At 40.4% G+C, this 20,559-nt stretch overlaps 1 protein-coding gene across 4 annotated transcripts; it reads left to right on the top strand.

The window, feature by feature from the left end:
• The first annotated feature begins 353 nt into the window (after positions 1-353).
• On the top strand, positions 354-19,261 carry secisbp2l (SECIS binding protein 2-like). Of its 4 annotated transcripts, none has more exons than XM_007563933.2 (18): positions 354-602; positions 4,680-4,900; positions 5,522-5,849; positions 5,959-6,097; positions 9,145-9,368; positions 10,067-10,091; positions 10,211-10,326; positions 10,488-10,598; positions 10,711-10,821; positions 11,045-11,212; positions 11,309-11,450; positions 11,595-11,770; positions 11,896-12,028; positions 12,692-12,854; positions 14,513-14,733; positions 15,098-15,252; positions 15,418-15,637; positions 16,770-19,261. In XM_007563933.2, the coding sequence occupies exons 1-18, from the start codon at positions 582-584 to the stop codon at positions 17,402-17,404; spliced, it is 3,309 nt and encodes a 1,102-aa protein (XP_007563995.1). In that variant the 5' UTR covers positions 354-581; the 3' UTR covers positions 17,405-19,261. The 4 variants fall into 4 exon arrangements, with proteins under 4 accessions (XP_007563995.1, XP_007563996.1, XP_007563997.1 ...); XM_007563934.2 differs by having other exon boundaries at positions 5,956-6,097; positions 10,214-10,326; XM_007563935.2 differs by having other exon boundaries at positions 355-602; positions 4,722-4,900; positions 5,956-6,097.
• Positions 19,262-20,559: the final 1,298 nt, after the last annotated feature.

Below are 20,559 nucleotides of genomic sequence, written 5' to 3'. Positions count from 1 at the left end.
TTATCTGTTAGGGGGTAACCGTCTACTGGCGCAGAAAGGTGTTTGTAACGTCATACAACACCACTCTGCGAATTTGGTTAAGCACGTCATTAACTGTTGACAAATGCACTGTATAGGATATGACTTAGCTAAGTTTATTAAGTATGAAAAATGTTAGATAATTCACGGCATCCAAGCAACTGTGTTGTGTTTATATCTGCCTTAAAGTGTGAATGTTTTAGTTGAATGTAAGCGGGTTGCAATGTTTATTAGTAGGTTAATATCCTGCATGTCAAGTACAGCTTGAATTGAAGCGCAAACTCCTCCTCGCCGGCTCTCTGTTTGACTCCCCGGCTGGGAAATGATGCTGAGCCCCTCCCATTTCCTCATCGACAGCAGTTTTCCCTTTGTAGCCAGAGACAGCGCTTCACGCTCGCAGCTGACGCAGCAGCAACAGTTAACGGTGGAGCTCGTGTGAACAGCGAGTCGCTCTTAGGCTTTTGTGGTTGATATTATTTACAATGAAGAAACTAAAATGGGCTCCGTCCTGACAGTGTCCACATAGTGATCAATGACGATCTGTGGCGGAGTCGGTGACTGACATGGACGCTGGTGACATTAAGGTACGGTTTATTTTGCTCTGTTTTTGATGGGTTCAGCTAACGCTTTAGCCTGTGGAAAGAAACGGGGCAACGTTAGTTTGGGTTATCGAGGCCGAAATTTTGACTTTTTTGCAGTTGCCCAAAAAACAACCACTGTTGTTAATAACAACAACTGCGTCGTCACTTTTTGTTGCGTTCAAATGCCCTCTTGAATCTTATTCGATACTAGCCGAGAGATAGGCTTTGGTGTTTTCTGAGACAGGCGACAGCTAAATAAGCTAACCTAAAAACAGCATTAATGGTATCTTACGAACCCGCAACGCCGTATTATTATTTAGCCACTGTGTTTGTGCTTGGTTTATGTCACCAAACTACCATAAATAATTATAACCGCATTCCATTGCGTTTTATTCCGCCGTGGTTGCAGGCTAGCGTTGTTGGCTAGCAGAAGCTAACTTAATATCTCTAAGCTGTCATAAGACGCGGTTGCCTCTTGGTGTAACCTCGTTATATATACTTATTTATTTTTTTTTTGCTTCGCTTTTGTATCAGTTTTTGGATGTAGACAGATCAGATCTGGAAGGTTTCTGTCAGAAAGGAGTGTATGCATGAGTGTTGTTGTCAAGAGAGGCGGAGACGTTTCAGTGCGTGGACCATCAGGAGAGGAATGTCTGGTTCTTCTGCATGTCTGTCATTCCTTTGCAGTTCTCAGCTATGCAGAAAGTTCACTTTGGTTGCGATCGGATTTTTTCCTCCCTGTTTAAAAGCCAAACCTTCAATTTAACCTGCCACTAAAATCCTTACATAGCAGTGTTGCATGACTCACAGCTGGTCGAACGAGTCGTGCTAAATGAACTTTCACGTCTTACATAAATGGCTGACTTGAGTGAATTAAGCAGTAAACACATTAGTACCTCTGACGTTGTCTGCAGACATTAGGATTAAGGATTCTCAGATTTGTTAAAACAACACCAATAACAGTAATGACATGTAGAGTTTTAATCTCCAAACCCTAATAACCTGTGGCGCAAGGATCTTAGAAAGCAGCCTGGATTACAAGAAGCAAACAGGACTCATAGATACTGTGGCACTAGGTGATTTAAGCACTTAAGGAAGTAATCTACTTTATTTTATATTTAATCCTGCCCTAAAAACCTAACTGCTGTTACAATGCCATGATAGGTGTCAGCTCTTTTTGTAATAAATAAAAAAAAATAAAAAAACTGTCTACATAGCTGTAGTACGCTGTGTTGCACACACATAACTCAATTTCAGTGTAAAATCAGATACTCTCCCATGGTTTCAGGATGAATGCTTGGACAAACAGAAGCTGGTGAGATCAGAGACGCCCGGTCGTTTTAGCTTGGTTCTGTCATCCCAAACGGATGCACATCTGGGTCTGACCTCATTGTCCTTTTTAACAATCGCAGCTTTTCTCAGCGACCCTCCCTCTATCTAACACATACGTACTGATCCACCCATGGTTGAACGGAAAGATGAATCCTCTGGTTTTTCCTCCACATATCTGTCTATGGTCATGCTTGTCTATGTATGCCCTGTGTTTTATTTATTTTTTTTTTTTCAGAATTAAAATGAGAAGTCCATGTTGTGTCCTTTTGGATAATTAGCTAATCCTGTGATGCAGTGCCTGCCTTATCCTCTCACACTTAATCCTATAGCGGCACACTATCAGCAACAGTGTAAGATCGCACAAGTCCAGAGCTACTGCACTGCTAAATACTTTGGATTTGAAGACTATTACTGCTGTGTTGGGTTTGAGAAGCTTAAAAAAAAAAAAAAAGAAATCTCAGTTTTTAAACGTAATTTGGCCCTTCTGGGTGATCTGGTAGACTTCTATCTTCGCTGGACGGGTTGAGGTCTCAGAGTCACCTAAGGGGAAAGTGAAGAAACCACCCACAAACACCAACAGTGGGAGACAATAGTTGTCTGTGCAACATCCAGTGGCTGCACTGAAACTCCATTCATCCACCACAACCACGGTTTCAGAGAAAGGGGACATCTTTGTACGCTGAACCCTGTCACCTCTTCTTTCTTTGCGAAATGGCAAATTACAGTTTGACAACAAGTGCCACCATGATGTAGAGCAAAGGGTGTTGGGAGATAACAAACGATGCTTCCAGATGTCAAAACCATTGATTTTCGGATCAGGTGAATACTTTGTAACGTCTGTTTAAAGGCTTGTCATTAACTAGAGCGCTCAGAGAGAAAATGTTCCAAGGATAAAAGGAACAAATAATAAAAATTAATTAAAAAGATTAAGGAGAAAAAAACTCAGCTCATTTTCCAACTAAGGTTACTAAAATCTGGATTGATGTTTTTTTTCGCCTCGCTGGCGAAGGCAATGATTAGTTGGCATAATTAGATGTTTTTTTTCTTTCTTCTTCTTGTTCTTCGCTTTATTTTGCGAGTTTAAAAATAATTACAGAAATAAAGCAAACCAACTTCTCTTAACGAGGTAATTCGCTTTTAGGACCCTTAGTCATAATGTAGCAATGCATCAATCAGAAATGTGTGGCCCATTTTCCCAGCGTTTGTTCTTAATATAAAGCTTCGACCTGCCAATGTTGTCATTGGCTGATTCCGTTTTCTAAGTAACAGCTATAATTAAGAAGAGCATTCAAAGTATTTATCTTTTTTTCTTGCTGTGAGCAGTCATTAACTTTTTACAACAAAGACGACGTCATGTCGGAGTTAGCACGTCAGTCTAAAACAGAGTCTTATGATTCTGAGGGGAAAGAAAATGATTACAGAGTTGGCATTTATCACTGTCTTGGTGTTGTATTATAGAGATTAGAGAGTATTTCATTCACTTCTAATAAAATGATAATCTACTTTTTCTGTGGAAAAAAAGTAGATGTGATTAATGTAGGTTGGCTAAGAGTTTTCTAAGAATAGTTTGCTCTGATTAAAGCCAGAATTTCCTCCTGTCAGATGCTTTTAGGCATTGTTTTTAGTTTTGGTTTGAAGTTTTGTCAGTGATGCGTCATGGGGAAAAAAAAGTATTATGTCATAATGGAAAAAATAAATTGTGACCCTTGTATCATGTGACTTTTTTATGGTTAATGACAAGCAGGGTTGTAAAGTGACAGCATCGCTAAGAGTAAATATGCCTCCAGCTGTGATCAGGTCAACACACTAAAGTTATAAACCTAAAGGTCCGGGGACTTATTGTCTCTGATGTGCAGTGTTATCATGTAAGCTGACTTTGGAAAAACAACTTATCTCTAAAATAATTTTAACGACAGACTACAAACGTATATTAATGACAGAGCAGCGTTTGTATTTCTTCATTTTATTTAATCCAAATGTTAAAGGAGCCTAGTTCTGTAGGGTCCTTCAAATTTCTTCGTGGGGTTTTAAAGATTTTCCTTAGTTACTTTTGTTCATAATATTTTCAATTTTTTAAAAGTTTTTTTATAAACTGAATTGATAATTTTCTCACCACTGATCAGTTTTGATAGATATAAATTAATATAGTGATAATTTGATCCACTATCAAATAAGATCAAATCATTTTTAACACATTTTTGTTTCTTTTGCCACCAATGTTAGTAATATCTGGATTGATGGTCTTTTAGTAATGACAGTAATGATTATTTGTATATTTATTTAAAAAATACAAAATATGTATTTTATTTAACTATAATGATTAAAAAAAAAAAATCAAGGACTGAGAACTTTGAAATTCTGCCAGAAAGTTTGGGAATCTAATGCTCGACCCAGCTTTGAAAGAACTTTACACTTGGATTAAATAAGTCCAAGTGTAAATATTTGCAGGCTGCCTTCAGACTTTTGCCCAGCACTGTAAATTAGCTGTTCACCTTTTTGTTGTCGAGGCTTATTACTTTAGCCCATGACGGGCAAATGTGACGGGAGGCCATAACCTCTCTAGAGTCGGGAGCTGCCACGAAAAAGATCCCTCCTCTCCAAGCCGTTTGCCGATATCCCGGCAGCAGCTTGACGAGCCGATCTCTGCCGTTTACAGCTGTTTGTTTCTCAAGATGCATCTTGGCAGCCGCGATTGCGCGACTTCGCACACCGTGCGGCAGTAACGGTTGCTCGTTTGCGTCTGTGCAGGATGTGAAGCTTTCACCTGAAGTGGAACCATTTATCCCACAGAGGAAAGGTTTTGAAGGATCACTGGTCAGCATGAGTCTCTCCGGCGAGGCGGGCGGCGGCGGCGGAGGAGGAGGAGGAGGCGTCGGTATAGGAGGAGGCGGCGGAGGGGTGGAGGCTGCACCCATACCCAGCTACCTCATCACCTGCTACCCTTTCGTCCAAGAAAACCAACCCAACAGGTACCGCGCCGTTTTCACTGTGGAGGGGTGAAAAAGCACCAGAACGTGTATTTCATTTTAATCAAACTCTATAAGCCCTAAAATGGCTGACCTAAGACAATTTGATTTCATGTTTTCTCACAATGTGGTTTGCTGAAAGCAGAACATTGTGTCCCCCATGTTATGTTTCACAACTGAATTATTGTCATATTTTTTTAGACATCATACTTTGTCAGAAACACCAGATTCCTCTGTTCTCCAATTAGAACTGGACGCCTCACCAGTTTTGGTGTTTATTTTGAGCCAAAGTAAACTGTAATGTTTCCATCGACTCTTCCTTTGTCCGCAGTGATCGTCTGTATCCTGCACGCATCCGTTTCTTTGTTTCCTTTCCCACTATTTGAATGCAAGGAAATGCCCACTATAGTAGACAGAGGCTGTGGAAATGTCACGTTGATCTTTATCAGCATTTTCCTTTACTGTGTTGCATGCTTGGAGCAAACCAAACATAAAAACATCATGCATGTTAAACTGCTCTGGCTAAAGGAATCTGGGCCTTGTTCAGCCTGGACTTGAGTTAATTCAGTTTTGCGTGTTTAGTGAAATCACCAACCGGGACATTCACTGTCTGCTTCTTTACAGGCAACATCCTATGTACAATGGAGGGGAGCTGCGCTGGCCGCAGCCTAACCCCAGCCCTGGAGGTCCATACCTGGCCTACCCCATCTTGTCTTCCCCACAGCCTCCCGTCTCAAACGACTACGCTTACTACCAGATCATGCCTGCGCCGTGCCCTCCTGTGATGGGCTTCTACCAGCCCTTCCCTGGGACGTACGCCGGTCCAGTGCAAGCCGGGGTGGTCAGTCCCGTGTCAGCGGATGTCAGTGAAAGGCCTCTGCAGCTGGGGCCTACGTATGGTATGGCCGGCCAGAGAGGGAGAGGCATTCCCCGATCGAATGTTCTTACTAAGGTGTGGAGCTTCAACACGGTTTTTCCACTCACTCTGCTGCTGCATCGAGGCCGTTTCGTTGTAGCTTTAACGGACGGCTAACATCTGTTTTTTCCACTTCCTCCAGCAGCCGCATTTAGGCGTTTGCCAGCCTCCAAGAGGTCGTCGGCCCCCAACTAGAAACGTTGCCGTGCAAAAGGAGGTGTGCACATTAACACCTGACGGTCGGACCAAGACTGTTATGTTGGTGGACGCAGCTCAACAGACCGGTAAGAACAATACGACAATTATGACGCTTATTTTAGAATACAACTGCTTTTATGTTTTGGAGGCTTTGCTGTAAAAGTTAGTTTGAATATCACTAATGCAGCAGAGATGTTGGTTGGACACATCACGTCGTGATGTAGCTCCACCTCACCCTCTCTTTATTTATTTCAAACATGTAAAATAACAGAGAAATAAAATGAGGAGAAAACACAAATAATCAAACGTACAAAATAATCAAATCTGGTTCAAAAGGGAGTAGGGAGAAGCAAATGCTTATTAAATCCTACCCCGAATTATGTCGTCCAGTACACACAAAGTCCATTTCAGTCCAGAATGCAGACTGTTGCTGTGCACTACCTGTCAGCTGGCAGAAGGAGGGATTACACATTTCCCTTGGTGAGGAAAAATGACTAATTCAGCTGTTTGGAAACACAGGCATAGGCCTGTCTAAACGATAAATCAATTAATCGCATGATAAATTAAACCTATCGACCTCATTTTAATTATCGGCTTTATCGTCTCTTCCTGCCGTTTTTTCTTTCTGTTGATGACACTGAATGAAAAAGGCTGAGCTCCGGTGCTCTGCACTGACCCTCCCTTCTATTTCCTTAGTGTAATGTCCAGCGCACAGTAAGAGTTGTCGGCCCATTTTCAAAACCTGAGAGACCATCATTAGCCGACAGAAATTCTAGGTATTACGGTTCGATCGGGTTCGTCGTGCCGTGTGGTGTCCAGCCACATGGGCACAAAATAATGGCTACAAGTCCAGTTAACTAATTTTAAAATCAGGCATTAATCAATGTTTTACTAGAATCTACCTGTGATGCATGTGGCTAGAGTCAGCGTAAAGTCCTGACTGAATGAAAATCATTATAACCTATTTATGTCACGTTAACGAAGAACAGCTGAAAACTTACCAGGTTTATCAACTGCGGTAGCAATTTGGCTCCAACTCCTCCCCTTGTCATTTCTATATTCTTTGCACGAAACGTTGAATAAACATTAATGTTGTTTCCACATATCATCTCCGATGTCCGCTGGACTTTCCCCTCAGAAAGCACGGAGGAGAATCCGCGCTTTCTGATTGGCTACCTGATACATTCAGCGTTAAGCTCCCAGTTGGAGAAAACCCCGTATTTAGATCGGAGCGGCCACGACGATCTACATCACACTACGGGATGATCGGTTACGAAATCACCAGCGACAATCTTAGATCGGCCAACGATCTAAGATTGTGATAAGGAGAAAATAGGGGGGGAAAATCGTGTAGTATGAACTACTGCATTAGGTAGTCAGATGTGCCCGTCTTCTCTATTTAAATCTAGTGATTACTGAAGGCCAATACAGTTTACAGACTTCATAATCTGCACTCTTTGGTTGAATGCCGTATTTATTTTCACTTAGGCTTTATGTTGTTTAGTTTTTATTAAAGTACGTTTTTTGTTAATGGAGACTGAGAATCCATTTTATTTTTGTTTTTGGTTGTTTTGTTTTAGTTTATCAGTTCCAGTGTTATGTGGTCTTTTGAAAATAAAGTGTATCTATGGCAGGAAATAGCATGCAGTCATTTCCATTAAATCAGTGTCAAAAGGTCTCAAAACAATATTATTGTTTATCGCAATAATTTTTTAGACAATTAATCGCTCAGCAAAATTTGTTATCGTGACAGGCCTACACAGGCAGTCACTGGGTGGTAATTAAAGGAGCACTGCCCATAACTGTTTATTAAAGTTTATGTAAAGCTAAAGTTCACGTGACTTATTTGTTAAGCAGCTAAATCTAAGCTGGCTACACAAGCAGATAACCAGAATTTATAACCAGCTTATAAAGGCTTGATTTACCTGTGTCATATTTTTCCTGATGGTTATCATGCTGTGCATGAAAATCTCATGTGAGCCCAGGATTAGTCTTCAGTCCTCTTGCTGACTGAAGCGTGCGATGACCACATTCCGGGGTTATTAAAAGATTTCTGCTTTTTACGTCATGACAAAGTGCTTTTCCTGTCGGCTGCTAAGGACACAATAACAGTAAGAGCGGTGTCTGGCACCGCTCTTACTGTTATTGTCGATGTTGACGATGCTTCGGCTTAACCTTTAGAAGAACTGGAATGCTGAGATTCCAGTGTGAGATGGGAACATGTGTGCAGCACATGATGTCACCAACCGAGTCTCTGCTGGGAGAGTGACCTTATGTGAATAGCTTATCTTAGCTGGGGTTTTCTGAATGCAGGGTTTGTATGGGTGCCAGAAATCGTTGAAAATGCTTGAAATTCAATTGGGTGTTTTCAAGGTTTGGAAAGTGCTTGGTTTCTGTGTAAATCAAGTCCTTGAAAGGGCTTGAGAAGTGCAATCTAACATTTAATTAAAAGCCTAAATTTAGAAAACTTTATTTACAATGGAAATTTTCATACACCCAATGAAAGGACACAACCATTTTTTTCTCTCTTGTTTAGAGAATTACCAAAAATTATTCCAGTCTGCTAAATGCTAGAAATATTTTCAGATATCTTTTTGTTACTTCTTTCTTAGCATTTAATTTTAACAGGAAGGTTAAAATTTGACACTATTTGTTAGGATTATTTCAGTGTAATAAGTATTTATTATTCCTAATTGCTCAATGACTTATTGATCTGTGTAATTGAAATAAAGTTTGGCTTATATTACATTTCATTAAGCAATATTATTCATTTTTTTATTTTTTATTTTTTGCTAAGTTTGTGTTTTGTTCTTGGTCCAGTCAAGTGTATAGGGTGTGTGAGAGACTTTTGTTTACCATGTCCATGCATTATAGAATACTATCACAAGATTGTATTAATAAAAGTAATAAATTATATCCTATATCAGTGAATTGAACCTGTCTGTTGTGGTGTAAAAGTTTGAAAGCTACCTTGAAAAGTGCTTGCATTTTACTCTGGGGGGAAAAGTGCACAAACCCCATTAATGTTAATCATTCTTAGTGTTTGTTTAGTTGGACTAGGTCTTCAGGGTCTGTGTCTCTTAATGAAAAATACAGGCTTATCTTTTTCTTTTTTTTTTCTCGCCCACCTCAGACTTCCCAGGTGAAGCGACGGGGCGTTGTGCCTCTGAGCAGGTCAGTCCACAGATGTGGAAAAACCGAACAAAGAGAAGACGGGCTTCTCACCCGGCTGAAGGCTACAACGAGCAGGGCGCCAGCGAGGCAGATATTGACAGCGACAGCGGCTACTGTAGTCCCAAACACAACCAGGCCACTGGAGTGGCACAGCGAGCTCCAGAGAACACCGCTACACCGATGGTATGTTGAGTTTTCTGTGCTTGGCCGAAGACAAAAAAATAAAAAAAAACTTTTTTTACCTCCATCCTTTAACCCGGATCAGTGCATCCTGGTGTGTTGCTGTGTTTTTTGTGACTGTGATCAGTTTAAATTTACCTATAACTCAAATTGCCTGTTAGCTTTAACATTAATAAAGTTTAACACGGTGTGCTTAAAGCGTCCTGTGGTAAAGGAGGGAGTAAATTCTTCAAAATACTAAAATCTTCAAACTGTTTATCTTCTGAGGCACACGTGTGAAAACAACTGCAACTCTCCTGGATTATTAAAATATTAAATTAAGTAAATCAGAGAGGTAGTTTTAGGTGAGTGTGTGCGATTAGGACGCGTTACATCTCCAAAAGAAGACAACACAAACATCCTCGTTGGCAGATCTCACTTTAAAATTTGCCTTAAAATGCAGATGTTTAACAAAACATTCTAGAAAATGGCTATTGATAACCATGAGATCAGGTGGCTTAATATTTTTTTTTCCCTATGGATCTTATAAACATTTTTTTAATTGTATCTGAAATTGTTTTAACCTTTTAAATGCTCATCATATCAGATTCATACTTCTGTCAGCCCTGCAGGAAATGAACTCTTGCACAATTACATTCACGCCGTCTGTGTATTTTCATATATCTGCAGATGTAAATTATTTTATGTCTCGGTTTTCCTAGGGAGTGGAAACTGGTGTGGTGACAGGTAAGTTTAATCCCTCTGATTTGTGTTTTTTTTTTTTTTTTTTTTATAATGTAGGAATAATACCTACACTGCTAAATGTTAATTTTTCTTGTACTTTAACATTTTCTTTTATTTGCCAGCAGGTACCTGGGTAAATGTAGCATCTCAGGCCACTCCGAAGTACTGGAGGGACCGAAATGGCCATTTCCACCGAGCCGATCAGAGGAAGATTCCTGAACAGAGAAACTTGCCACTGGTAAAGTTTTTACACGGCATCTAAATTAAACGACGAAGGTTATCACTGTAGTTTTATGTCAGCTTAACTTCCTTCCCCATCGTGCCCTCCTTACCAGAGTAGATCCACAAGTCGTGATGGGTAAACCCTTTTATTTACTTGAATTACTGTTTTCCCACCAGGATTTCCATAATGGTTACTCGGGACGTTTAACATCCAACCAGTCGGAGCAAATAGTCCAGCCAGCAGTGGTCACTGTTGGGGATCTCACTCCAGAGCCGCTTTACTTTGAGGTTAGATGAAGCATTGGTCTGTTTCCGTGTGAATTTTAGCAAGACAAAGGCATTTCAGCCCCTCCGTGTTTCAAAAATAACTAAACTGAAACGACCTCCGCGCATTTTCTAGGATGAGGATGAGTTTCCGGATCTTGCAGCTGGAGGATCTGTCCAACGCAGCACCAAACCTGAGCCTGCACCGGCGCAGACGCACACACAACCTAAACTGCCTAAAAATCTGGTGAGAGAAATCTCTTTCTACATCTCTGTAGGTTTACAGTCAAATATCTCATCAACCAAAACCGCCTCTGATGAGTCTTTTTCATCGTGTTGGAGAAAGCCTTCTGCTTTTGAGTCGTCTTTGAAATTAGAGCTCTGGACTCGGGCTGCCCAACGTCTCTGCTCGGTAGCAAAAAAAAAAAAAAAGTGTTTCTGACTAAGATCATCATGGTTATGCTTTGCAGCTGGATGACCTACCAGAAAACTCTCCAATCAACATTGTGCAGACACCCATTCCCATCACTACCTCCGTTCCCAAGAGGGCGAAGAGTCAGAGGAAGAAGGCCCTGGCAGCTGCCCTGGCCACTGCCCAGGAGTATTCTGAAATCAGCATGGAGCAGAAGAAATTGCAGGTGTGGACGAAACATTCTGATCCACAGCGCCGCACGTGCAATAATATTGTTTTGCTCCTCTGCGACCTCTAATTGGTTTAGCATGTGCTCTTGCAGGAAGCGTTCACCAAAGCAGCGGGGAAGAAGAGTAAAACCTCAGTTGAGCTTGACTTAGGAGACATGTTGGCTGCTTTGGAAAAACAACAGCAGGCCATGAAGGCCAGACAGCTCACAAATACGAAGCCACTGTCTTTTACAGGTATTTGTAAAATACTTGTGGATAAAATGCGTCAATAAAAACATCACATAAAGTCAACAGGTTAATCCTGGAGTTTTCCACATGATGTCCTTTATTTTAGAATAACTTGTGGAGTTTTTTCCCTCTCTCTCATCCTCTGCCCAGTTGGAACAACCACTCCATTCCACAGCTCAGGCTCCACCAGCGTGCCGTCCATGTTGAGGGGTCACCAGCAAGCCCTCTCGGCCCCACACAACGCTCTGGATTCCACCGCGCCGCGAGTAAAGAGGGGGAAGGAGAGAGAAATTCCCAAAGTGAAACGCCCTACTGCCCTTAAAAAAGTTAGCAAATTAAATTTAATAATCTGCAGTTGCTGACAGAAATAAAACCTTGTTTGTCCTTGTTTTTGTTTCTTGCGGAATTATACGTCGATTAATCTTCTCCTTTCCCTCCTTTGCGTTTCTAGATTATCTTAAAGGAGCGCGAGGGGAAGAAAGGAAAGTCATGTGCAGAGCAAGACTCTGCAGGCCCTGACGAGCACGGAGATGAGTGCCTCCAGTTTACCGATGATTTGTCACGTGAGCCGGCGTCCCAGGAAGGTGAGCTCATCAGTACGCGGATCATTCTCGTTCTGTGGGAACTTGCTCTTTGACTAAATGCTGCAGACTTTACTGCGTTGATACCGAATCATAGAAAGGAATAATTTGGAGAAATCCAAAAAATGTGGTTAATATGTTGTGAATTGTGAACAACATAGTCAGAGTAGCAAGTAAGCTAAGATTGTACAAAAAGATATACAATTTTGCATTTAAGATAAAAACAACAACAAAAAAAAACTTTGTCTGTAAATAGGTTTTAATTTAGTAAAGGAATGATGTGTTATAAAATATTTTTTCTTATTTAAGAAGAATTTACTTCATTTGCATATTTCAGTGTATTTTTGAGATTCTCTAAAAAAGGCTCAAGTGGTTAGATTAAAAAAAAAATCTCAAATGTGCCTTTCTTTAAATCTGATTAATCATCAGAATAATTGATAGTTTAATTGATTATTAAAATAATCGTTATTTGCAAGTGGTTCTGTAAAACATCTTGCATGTTACACATTTTAAGTAATTATAAAACTACATGCAACTATTGCCACAAACTCATCTTAATATAGGTTTGAAAGTTGCATAGAGGTTTTAGTAATGTTTAATTTTTTAAGTTTTTTTTAAGTCGAAATGTTTTTAATAAAACGTTTCTGCTGGTGGTTTGTGTGACAGAAAACGGCTTGAGCGTCCCCAGCGACGGCTCCCTGTCCCCGGCCAGCCAGAACTCCCCATACAGCATCACCCCGGTGTCACAGGGTTCTCCTGCCAGCTCCGGGATCGGCAGCCCGATGGCTTCGAACGCCATCACCAAGATCCACAGCCGGCGTTTCAGAGAGTGAGTGCCCTGCTCCGACCCCACGTGGAAATGTTATTAGCAACCTCTGGTATTTTAATGGATGGAAATATTCACTATGCGGCGGGCAGAATTTGTTGGTTCAGCAAAATCTGTGTCCCACTCCAAAAACACCTTGGCTGTGAGAAGCAGTGGGGTGGCTTTAATGGGTGGGAAAGGACAATAAAGAATTGTAGAGTGTGGCACAAACGTCTAGCGCTTAGCAAAACTGGATGCCTGACGTCTCAAACACAGCTTTGTTCCTCCATGCTTTCACTTAAAGGCCCTTTGTCCCAACCCACCGCTTTCTAGCTGCTTGTTTCTTTTTCTTTTAAAGTCTCCAGAAGGCCTCTGTGGCCAAAGCTCCTCCTCTGAGATCCAGCTGCCAGGACGCTGAATCCTCACATCACACCATGTTGACCTTTTGATGAATATTTCAGATACATTTTTTTTTTATCTGTTGTGCTTTACCGTCAGGCTGAAGGCATTTCCTCTTTCTGAAAATGGCAATTCATTCTGAAATGAATTGCAGCAAACATACGCAGTTAGCTGTGTTTTTTTGTTTTGAGCAGCTGTGTGAGCTTTCTTTACCAGCTGCAAAACAACGACCACAGTTTGGCTTGAAAACCTGACGTAAAAGCACGAGGATGGTTCTTAAGCTATTTTAGAGCTAATTTGCTTAAGTCTACAACTATTGTTTCTATTTGCACATTATTAGAGTCACTATGACAGCTACTTTTTTCACAACTTCTGTGAATTGTAAAAAAAAAAAGAAAAAAGAAAGAAATCTTGGTAATTAACAAACAAAAGTTTAACAAAATTAACATTTGTTAATTGTGAGAAAAAAATGAACAAAAGTTGATGTTAAATCAACATGAAATTTTAGCAAATATTAGCCATTTAAAGTGTCTGTGAAGATACACCTGTAGCAAAACAAAAATACGTACTATAAAGCTCCTATTTATTTGTTTAATTTTTATAGGTTTTCAGAATATTGACGAAAATAGCATTAAACTTTTTTTCGGTCATGATTGGTTTCTCCAAAGAAAAACTCTGTTACACCCTTTTGTTTAAAATGTCACGGTGGAAACTAACGTTTCCATGCGACCCCCAGGAGTTTGTGTTTAGAAACTCCTGTTTACGAGTGCGTCTCATTTATAACGCATTCATTTAGATATCGACGTTACCGTCACAATAAAATGTGATTGAAGCAGCATGAAGTGAAGTGGACTTGGTTGGCCGAGTCGGCTCATTAGCACACGCAGGTGCAGAGTTGGACTGGCATGCCACAAAATGTTTCCATAAACAGATATTCATTGAAAAGGAAACCAGACAGAAAATTTGTCTAACTTTAGAGTGAAACCTTTTATAACTCTGCTGCTTTTATCCGCCACGTTGGATTCGACACTTGATCAGATGGCGCTAAACTTAGCTGACTTATGCAATGTGATCTCATGCACTAATGGGGTCTGCAGCCAGGCAGCAGTTTGGAGAAAAACATTTGTTTTGTTAAAAAGTTCAAAGATCAACTCTTGAATTATATGTTTTCCTTAAATACTGAGATTATCTTAGGCAGCTTCGTCCTTTATGGTGACTATTTCAGGCTTTACCACTAACGTAGCAATGACCTATAACCTTTCCCCCCCACCGCCTCATTGTAGGTACTGTAACCAAGTCCTGAGTAAGGAGATCGATGAGAGCGTGACTATGCTGCTGCAGGAGCTGGTTCGCTTCCAGGAGCGGGTCTACCAGAAAGACCCCACCAAAGCCAAATCTAAACGTCGGCTGGTCATGGGCCTCAGAGAGGTCACCAAGCACATGAAGCTGCACAAGATCAAGTGTGTCATCATTTCTCCCAACTGCGAGAAGATCCAAGCTAAAGGTGACAGTCGGGACGCGTAGGACGCTCAAGCAAAAGGGATAAATTCAGTCAATAATTTGAGGGTCGTTTTCTTCCGTTGACAGAAGTAAATCCTTTTAATGTGACTGCATGCTAGCTAAGCTGCAATAGTGTGGATGTTTGCAGAGAGAAATTCCCTCTCAGTCCAAAAATCATGACTAGAAAAGTCGTGAAATAATTTTAATACCAGGTGTGTGAATAATTGGTCGCATGCAAAGGGATTCCAAACCCAGCAGTGTAATGGGTACTGAATGCTCCTGAGCCAAATTACTGTGTTGTTGCACCCTGTGTTGTTGCACCCTGTTGTTGAGGCGATTTGAGGTTCCAACTGTTTTATGTGTTGCAGGTGGTTTGGATGAAGCGTTGTATAATGTGATCGCCATGGCAAGGGAGCAAGAGATCCCGTTTGTGTTTGCCTTGGGCAGGAAAGCTCTCGGACGCTGCGTCAACAAGCTGGTGCCTGTTAGTGTTGTGGGAATTTTTAACTACTCTGGGGCCGAGGTAGGCCATCGCTATCGCTCTAAAATCCTTAATTTCTCAACGTTTCTCTTGCAGTATTATTCTGGACTAAAACAATTTTTTCAGAGACCCTGGAAACAGGATTATTTGTGATGATTATTATTTTTTTATTTGCTGTCCTTTTTTTTTTTTCTTTCTTTCTCTCAGGGTCTATTCAATCGTCTGGTGTCGCTGACAGAAGAGGCGAGGAAGGCCTACAAGGACATGGTGTCTGCCCTGGAGCAGGAGCAGGCCGAGGAGGCTCTGAAAAATGACAAGAAGGTCCCACATCACATGGGCCACTCACGCAACCACTCAGCTGCCTCCGCCATCTCTTTCTGCTCCATTTTCTCTGAGCCCATCTCGGAGGTCAATGAAAAAGAGTATGGTGAGCTCATGTTTCATATCTGGCCCATGGCTTTTTGGGTTATGTTTGAATTTTATGCTTACTTTTATGCTCTTGTCTTTAGCTAGATATCTGTTCACAATTTGGAGTTTTGCAGGAAATCTGAGTCTCTGTCAGAGCAGGGTTTGTCGTGGGGTCTTAAAATGTCTTTGAAAAAGAAGAAAAAAAACAGCTAAAATTTGAAAAATCTGAATTTAAGAAATTAAAAGGTCTTAAAAACAACTAGATTTTCGTCCGAGGTCTCAAATTTAATTTAGTCAAGTTTTATTTTTCATTTGATTCCCGTGAAGAATCGATGACAATAAAATGTTTTTATTTTTTTTTTAATTAAAATTTTCATATGGATCTGGTAATGTGTCATTTCATTCCTAGAAGTCTTAAAAAATCTTTAAAGGGATTTAAATTGAACTATCTGAAACAGGCGAGCACCCTGTCAGACTAATAATGCTGAAATGATGAAGCTTCTCCTGAATTTCCAAATCCCCACAGAAGAGCCAGAACTAATCCAATAGAGGAAAAAAAGTGTGTTCCTTCACAAGGTGACAGGAAGAAAACATTTCTTTTTGGTCAGGACAGAGTATACTAAAATGCAGAACACATTCTCAATCATCTTTGGTTTGAATTGGTTGGTGTGCTTCTCAACGCTATTGCCACCTGCTGACACATTGAGGTTACTGCAGCGTTTACAATTGGAGACCCATCTCTTCTCATTCCCAGAAAAGGGGAAATATCCTAAAAACATGACTGTTACATTGACGTTTGACACATTTGCAGTTTTTCTAATAGATTTGTCGGGTTTAATGTCTGATTCTAAATATTTTGTGACAGCCATAGACAATTTTTCTATGTATAAAGTCCCATCTACACACCTACTTTTGTAATCACCGTTAGGTGCTCATAGTGTAAACGCTGCTTTTCTTAAATTTTGTAACCTATCGTGTGTGTGTGTGTGTGTGTGTGTAGTGTATACTAATGTGATGTTGGGTATCTGGAGAGCAGGAACTCGCTGTAAAACCGATTACAAGCCCGATTTTTCTTTTCTTCTTTTCCTGTTTAAAACTAAATGAATAATAATAAAAAAATACAACCACAAATTGTTATTTTTTTCCTTCAGAGACGAATTGGAGGAGCATGATGGAATCGTCAGATGCGCTGGAGCCTGTAGAGACGGAGCCGTGTCGCCCCGCGGCTTCCGCAGCCTCCCAGAGTAACAGCAGTGAGACGTCAGCAGCCACCACCACCACCAGCAGCAGCAGCGTCCCTCCAGGCTCCACTGCCCCCCAGCCCAGGACGGGCCCCGCAACGCAGGGTCCCACCGAGAGAGATGAGGTCCGGGCCGACGACCGGCTGGAGCTGGCCTCTCAGAGCACGGAGACGGGATCGTTGGACGGGAGCTGCAGGGGGCCGCTGACCTCCTCAATCACCTCCACCACTTCCACCCTGGTCCCTGGGATGTTGGAGGAGGCGGAGGAGGAGGACGAAGAGGAGGAAGACTACACTCCAGAACCTATTTCTGTCGAAGTGCCCACCCTGAGCAGTCGCATCGATTCCTGGGTGTCAAAGACCCTGGAAAACCTGCATCTTGGGAAAAGCCAGGAAAGTACAGAGGAGGAGGAGGAAGAGGACGAGGAGGAGGACGAAGAGGAGAGGGGGCAGAGCGGTGACGAGGACGACCTGGACTCGGCGGACGTCGCGGAGCCGAAGGTGGAGGAAAAAGAACAGGTGGAAGTGAAGAAAGCTTCAGCCTGAAGCCACGCCAGTGTTTCCTCTCCACGTCCCGTCTGTCCTCTCGCTCACTCTCCATCCCTCCATCTCCTCCGTGTGTGACCCCTGACACCAAGCATTATCTCAGGAATCAACCCGTCGACCAATATTCACACACGTCGCAGAGGATCTGACCAGCTCGCAGACCAAACCACCCCTCACACTACGACAAGGACGCCCTCCCTTCTTCAACCCAGAACCTGCAACACTTGAATCCAGAGTGTGGGAGAAACTTGATCTTTGTTTTGTTTTTGTTTTTTTTCCCTTCACCTCTGAAGCTGAACTCTTTACGGAGACTTTTTCTGGGAGCAAGTGTTGAGAGCGATGCGGAGTTTGGGGGATATTTCTTCATCCAGAGCTCTGAAGAGGTTTACAGCTCTACATGTATTTCGTCTGTGTGTGTGTGTGCGCTTTACAGACTCATGCGTTCGACTTACTTTGCTGTTTCATTGGCTTTATCTGTATATTAAATACGCTGTTTCTTTCTTTCTTTCTTTTTTTCCCCCCGTTCATTTTGCTTACTAAGGGATAGAGAGATTTGCATTTACTACCTAGTCGGTTTTGTCATCTGCTTCAAAAGTGTCGGGGGGGTTTTGTGTTGGAACCAAAACGGCTCCTCCCTCCCATCCATCAGTCTCCACAGAGTGTTTTTAACGTCTAAACAACGAGTGTCTCATTCTGTATCTAGATTATTTGAATAACTTTACTTCTAAGAAGCAAAATAGGATTTGTGAATATAACCTTGTCTCGGTGGTTCTACTAAAGCATTTAATGGTTTGTCATATTGATCTTGCCTTGTGTGAAAGTGTTAGAGGTTTTCCAATGAATTGGAAATGTAAAATCCCTGACCTGTGCTTCATAAAGAAAAACAAAAAGAAAGAAAAGTGATCCTTATTTGTTTTCTTAAGTGTTTATTTTCCCCCAAAGGGAAAGAGGTTGTTGTCCACACAACTCTTCTATTATAAACACTTGAGATTTACTCCCACTTTACCGTCTAGGAAATTTGGGAATTTACCGGTTTACTGGTAACCGAACCGCATTGATAGCTCCCCTGATATCAATTTCTGCTTCACTGAAATTAATCACAGTGGAGCTCTTCCAGATTTAATAAGCAGTTTTATTTTGTTGTTTGTTTTTAATTCACCAAACTTCAAGCACCAGTAAAGATAATTAGTTTCCAGTCTAACATAAGTTTATGGACACATTTCTGTAAATACAGGCATAAAAAGAAAAACCAAAATTCAGATTTGTATTAAAAAAAAAAAGAAAAGGCAATCATCTTGTTTTTAAAGCCATTTAATACTTTGAACATGTGAACAGTCGGAATCCAATTTGATAATGGTATCTGATCAATAATCAGACTATTAAGGGATGTAAATGCAACATGTGAGGCCGTGTGCCGGGGGGTTGTCTGTATACTTCATGCTTTGAAATAATGAAAGTATTTCTGGTTTAATTAAAGGTACGGTGTGTGTGTGTGTGTGTGTGTGTGTGTGTGTGTGTGTGTGTGATGACTTTCATCAAAGTGTTTTGATGTGGTAATTGAAAGCTAATGTGTGTGTGTTTTTCTTTCTTCTTTTGCACTATGTAAATACAGTACCGGTTAAAGTCTTGTAACTAATGTGAACAAACGACAAAAACAGAAGGAAAAAAAGAAAAAAAAAACGGTTCAATGAAGTAATTCTATTTTGAGTGTGTTGTCTTTCTATGGATATTTAAAATCGTCTCCCTCTGACTGTACTTCACTTGTGACACTGTTGGAGGCTGTTTCTCATAATCATGTTAACACTCTTAACATATATGGACTGATGATTAACATCATTAAAATATTGTTTAGGTAAATTATTTGGACTGATGACTCATTTTTTTGCCCGCAGCTTCAACACAAATACTCTGGAGCTTTAGTTAGGTTTTTCTGCAGCGTTTCGACTCAAAACGTTTTCACTTGGTTCCAAAGATGCCTGGTGGGATTAAAGTTTAATCTTTACTGAAAACTCAGATTTTTATTTTTTTATTTTTAAAATTGCAAGTCAATTGATTTGCACACATAAAATGCTTTCCAAAAGTAATACTGCCACTTCCTGTAATCACAGTTGTCATATCCACCAGATTTGCACATCTATTAACTGATATATATGTATATATATATATACACACACACATCATTCTTCCTTGGAAAATATCGACTGTGTTGCATAAAAGGTTTATATTTTTAATTGTTTTCACCGCTGTTTTAACAGAAATTTAGTCTCAGTTTAAGCATGAGGTTGACATACTCAGGGTGTAGTTTTATAAAATGACCACTAGGTGGAGAAAAAGCTCTGACAACTTACCAGTCAAAACTTCATACAAAAAGATACGAACTTTCTGGTTTACTCTGCAGATGCCACAGTTACTTAAATGTCGTCTTGCAACAGTTTATTTGTTGTTAAAATTATATATAAAGTATTTTACTGTATTGTGCCCTCAGTTATTTCCAACATTGTTATTCACCTTTTAAGGTCTAAATGACGTTTCAGCTAAATTGCGATAACTTACCCATTATCTCCATTCATTTAACTCATTTTATTTCCAGTAAAGTTCATGCTTGTGTTTTTATATTTATTTTACATTTAAGACACATATTCATTGATGCATCATTTTTACTTTTTTGTTTTTTTTCCCTAATATATATATATATTTATTTGACATTATGTTACTGCTTTATTTATTGCTGCTATTTTATTGTTCATAAATGTATTTTTTGAAGTGCATTTACTTTCAAAAAGTAAATGATTGTATTTTCCAAATCTACAGATTTAGAGGGATATTCCGTACTAAAATTTGCTAAATTTAGATATGTTTTTACAAAGTATTTCACAAATCAATGCTTTTTGAGGCACATTTTTTCATTTTACTTGTTGAACATGGACAAATCTTGTTTACTTTGTGTTATAGATAATAACCACATTAACATATTTTTTCCCTAATTGGTTAAAGGGAAATTCAGAATATGGAAACTATTCTTCAATAAACAGCATGTTATGCGTAACATACGGACATTTGTACCTGCTTCAGTGCTGTTTGTTTTTATTCTGATCATAGCTGATGGCTGTCAGAAATGTGTAAGTAATATGTGAAATGTGATGCGGAGAAATTTG

Source organism: Poecilia formosa, unplaced genomic scaffold (genome assembly GCF_000485575.1).
Source record: "Poecilia formosa unplaced genomic scaffold, Poecilia_formosa-5.1.2 Scaffold153, whole genome shotgun sequence".
Lineage (NCBI taxonomy): Eukaryota > Metazoa > Chordata > Actinopteri > Cyprinodontiformes > Poeciliidae > Poecilia > Poecilia formosa.
This window is presented reverse-complemented; position numbering and strand designations above follow the sequence as displayed.

Bases quoted from the DNA above. Each gene is read 5' to 3' on its own strand.
- secisbp2l (XM_007563932.2), top strand. From the start codon at position 582: ATGGACGCTGGTGACATTAAG. The intron at 11,771-11,895 runs GTTAGCAAATTA...TTGCGTTTCTAG, and splicing joins GCCCTACTGCCCTTAAAAAA to ATTATCTTAAAGGAGCGCGA. The intron at 15,253-15,417 runs GTAGGCCATCGC...TCTTTCTCTCAG, and splicing joins TTAACTACTCTGGGGCCGAG to GGTCTATTCAATCGTCTGGT.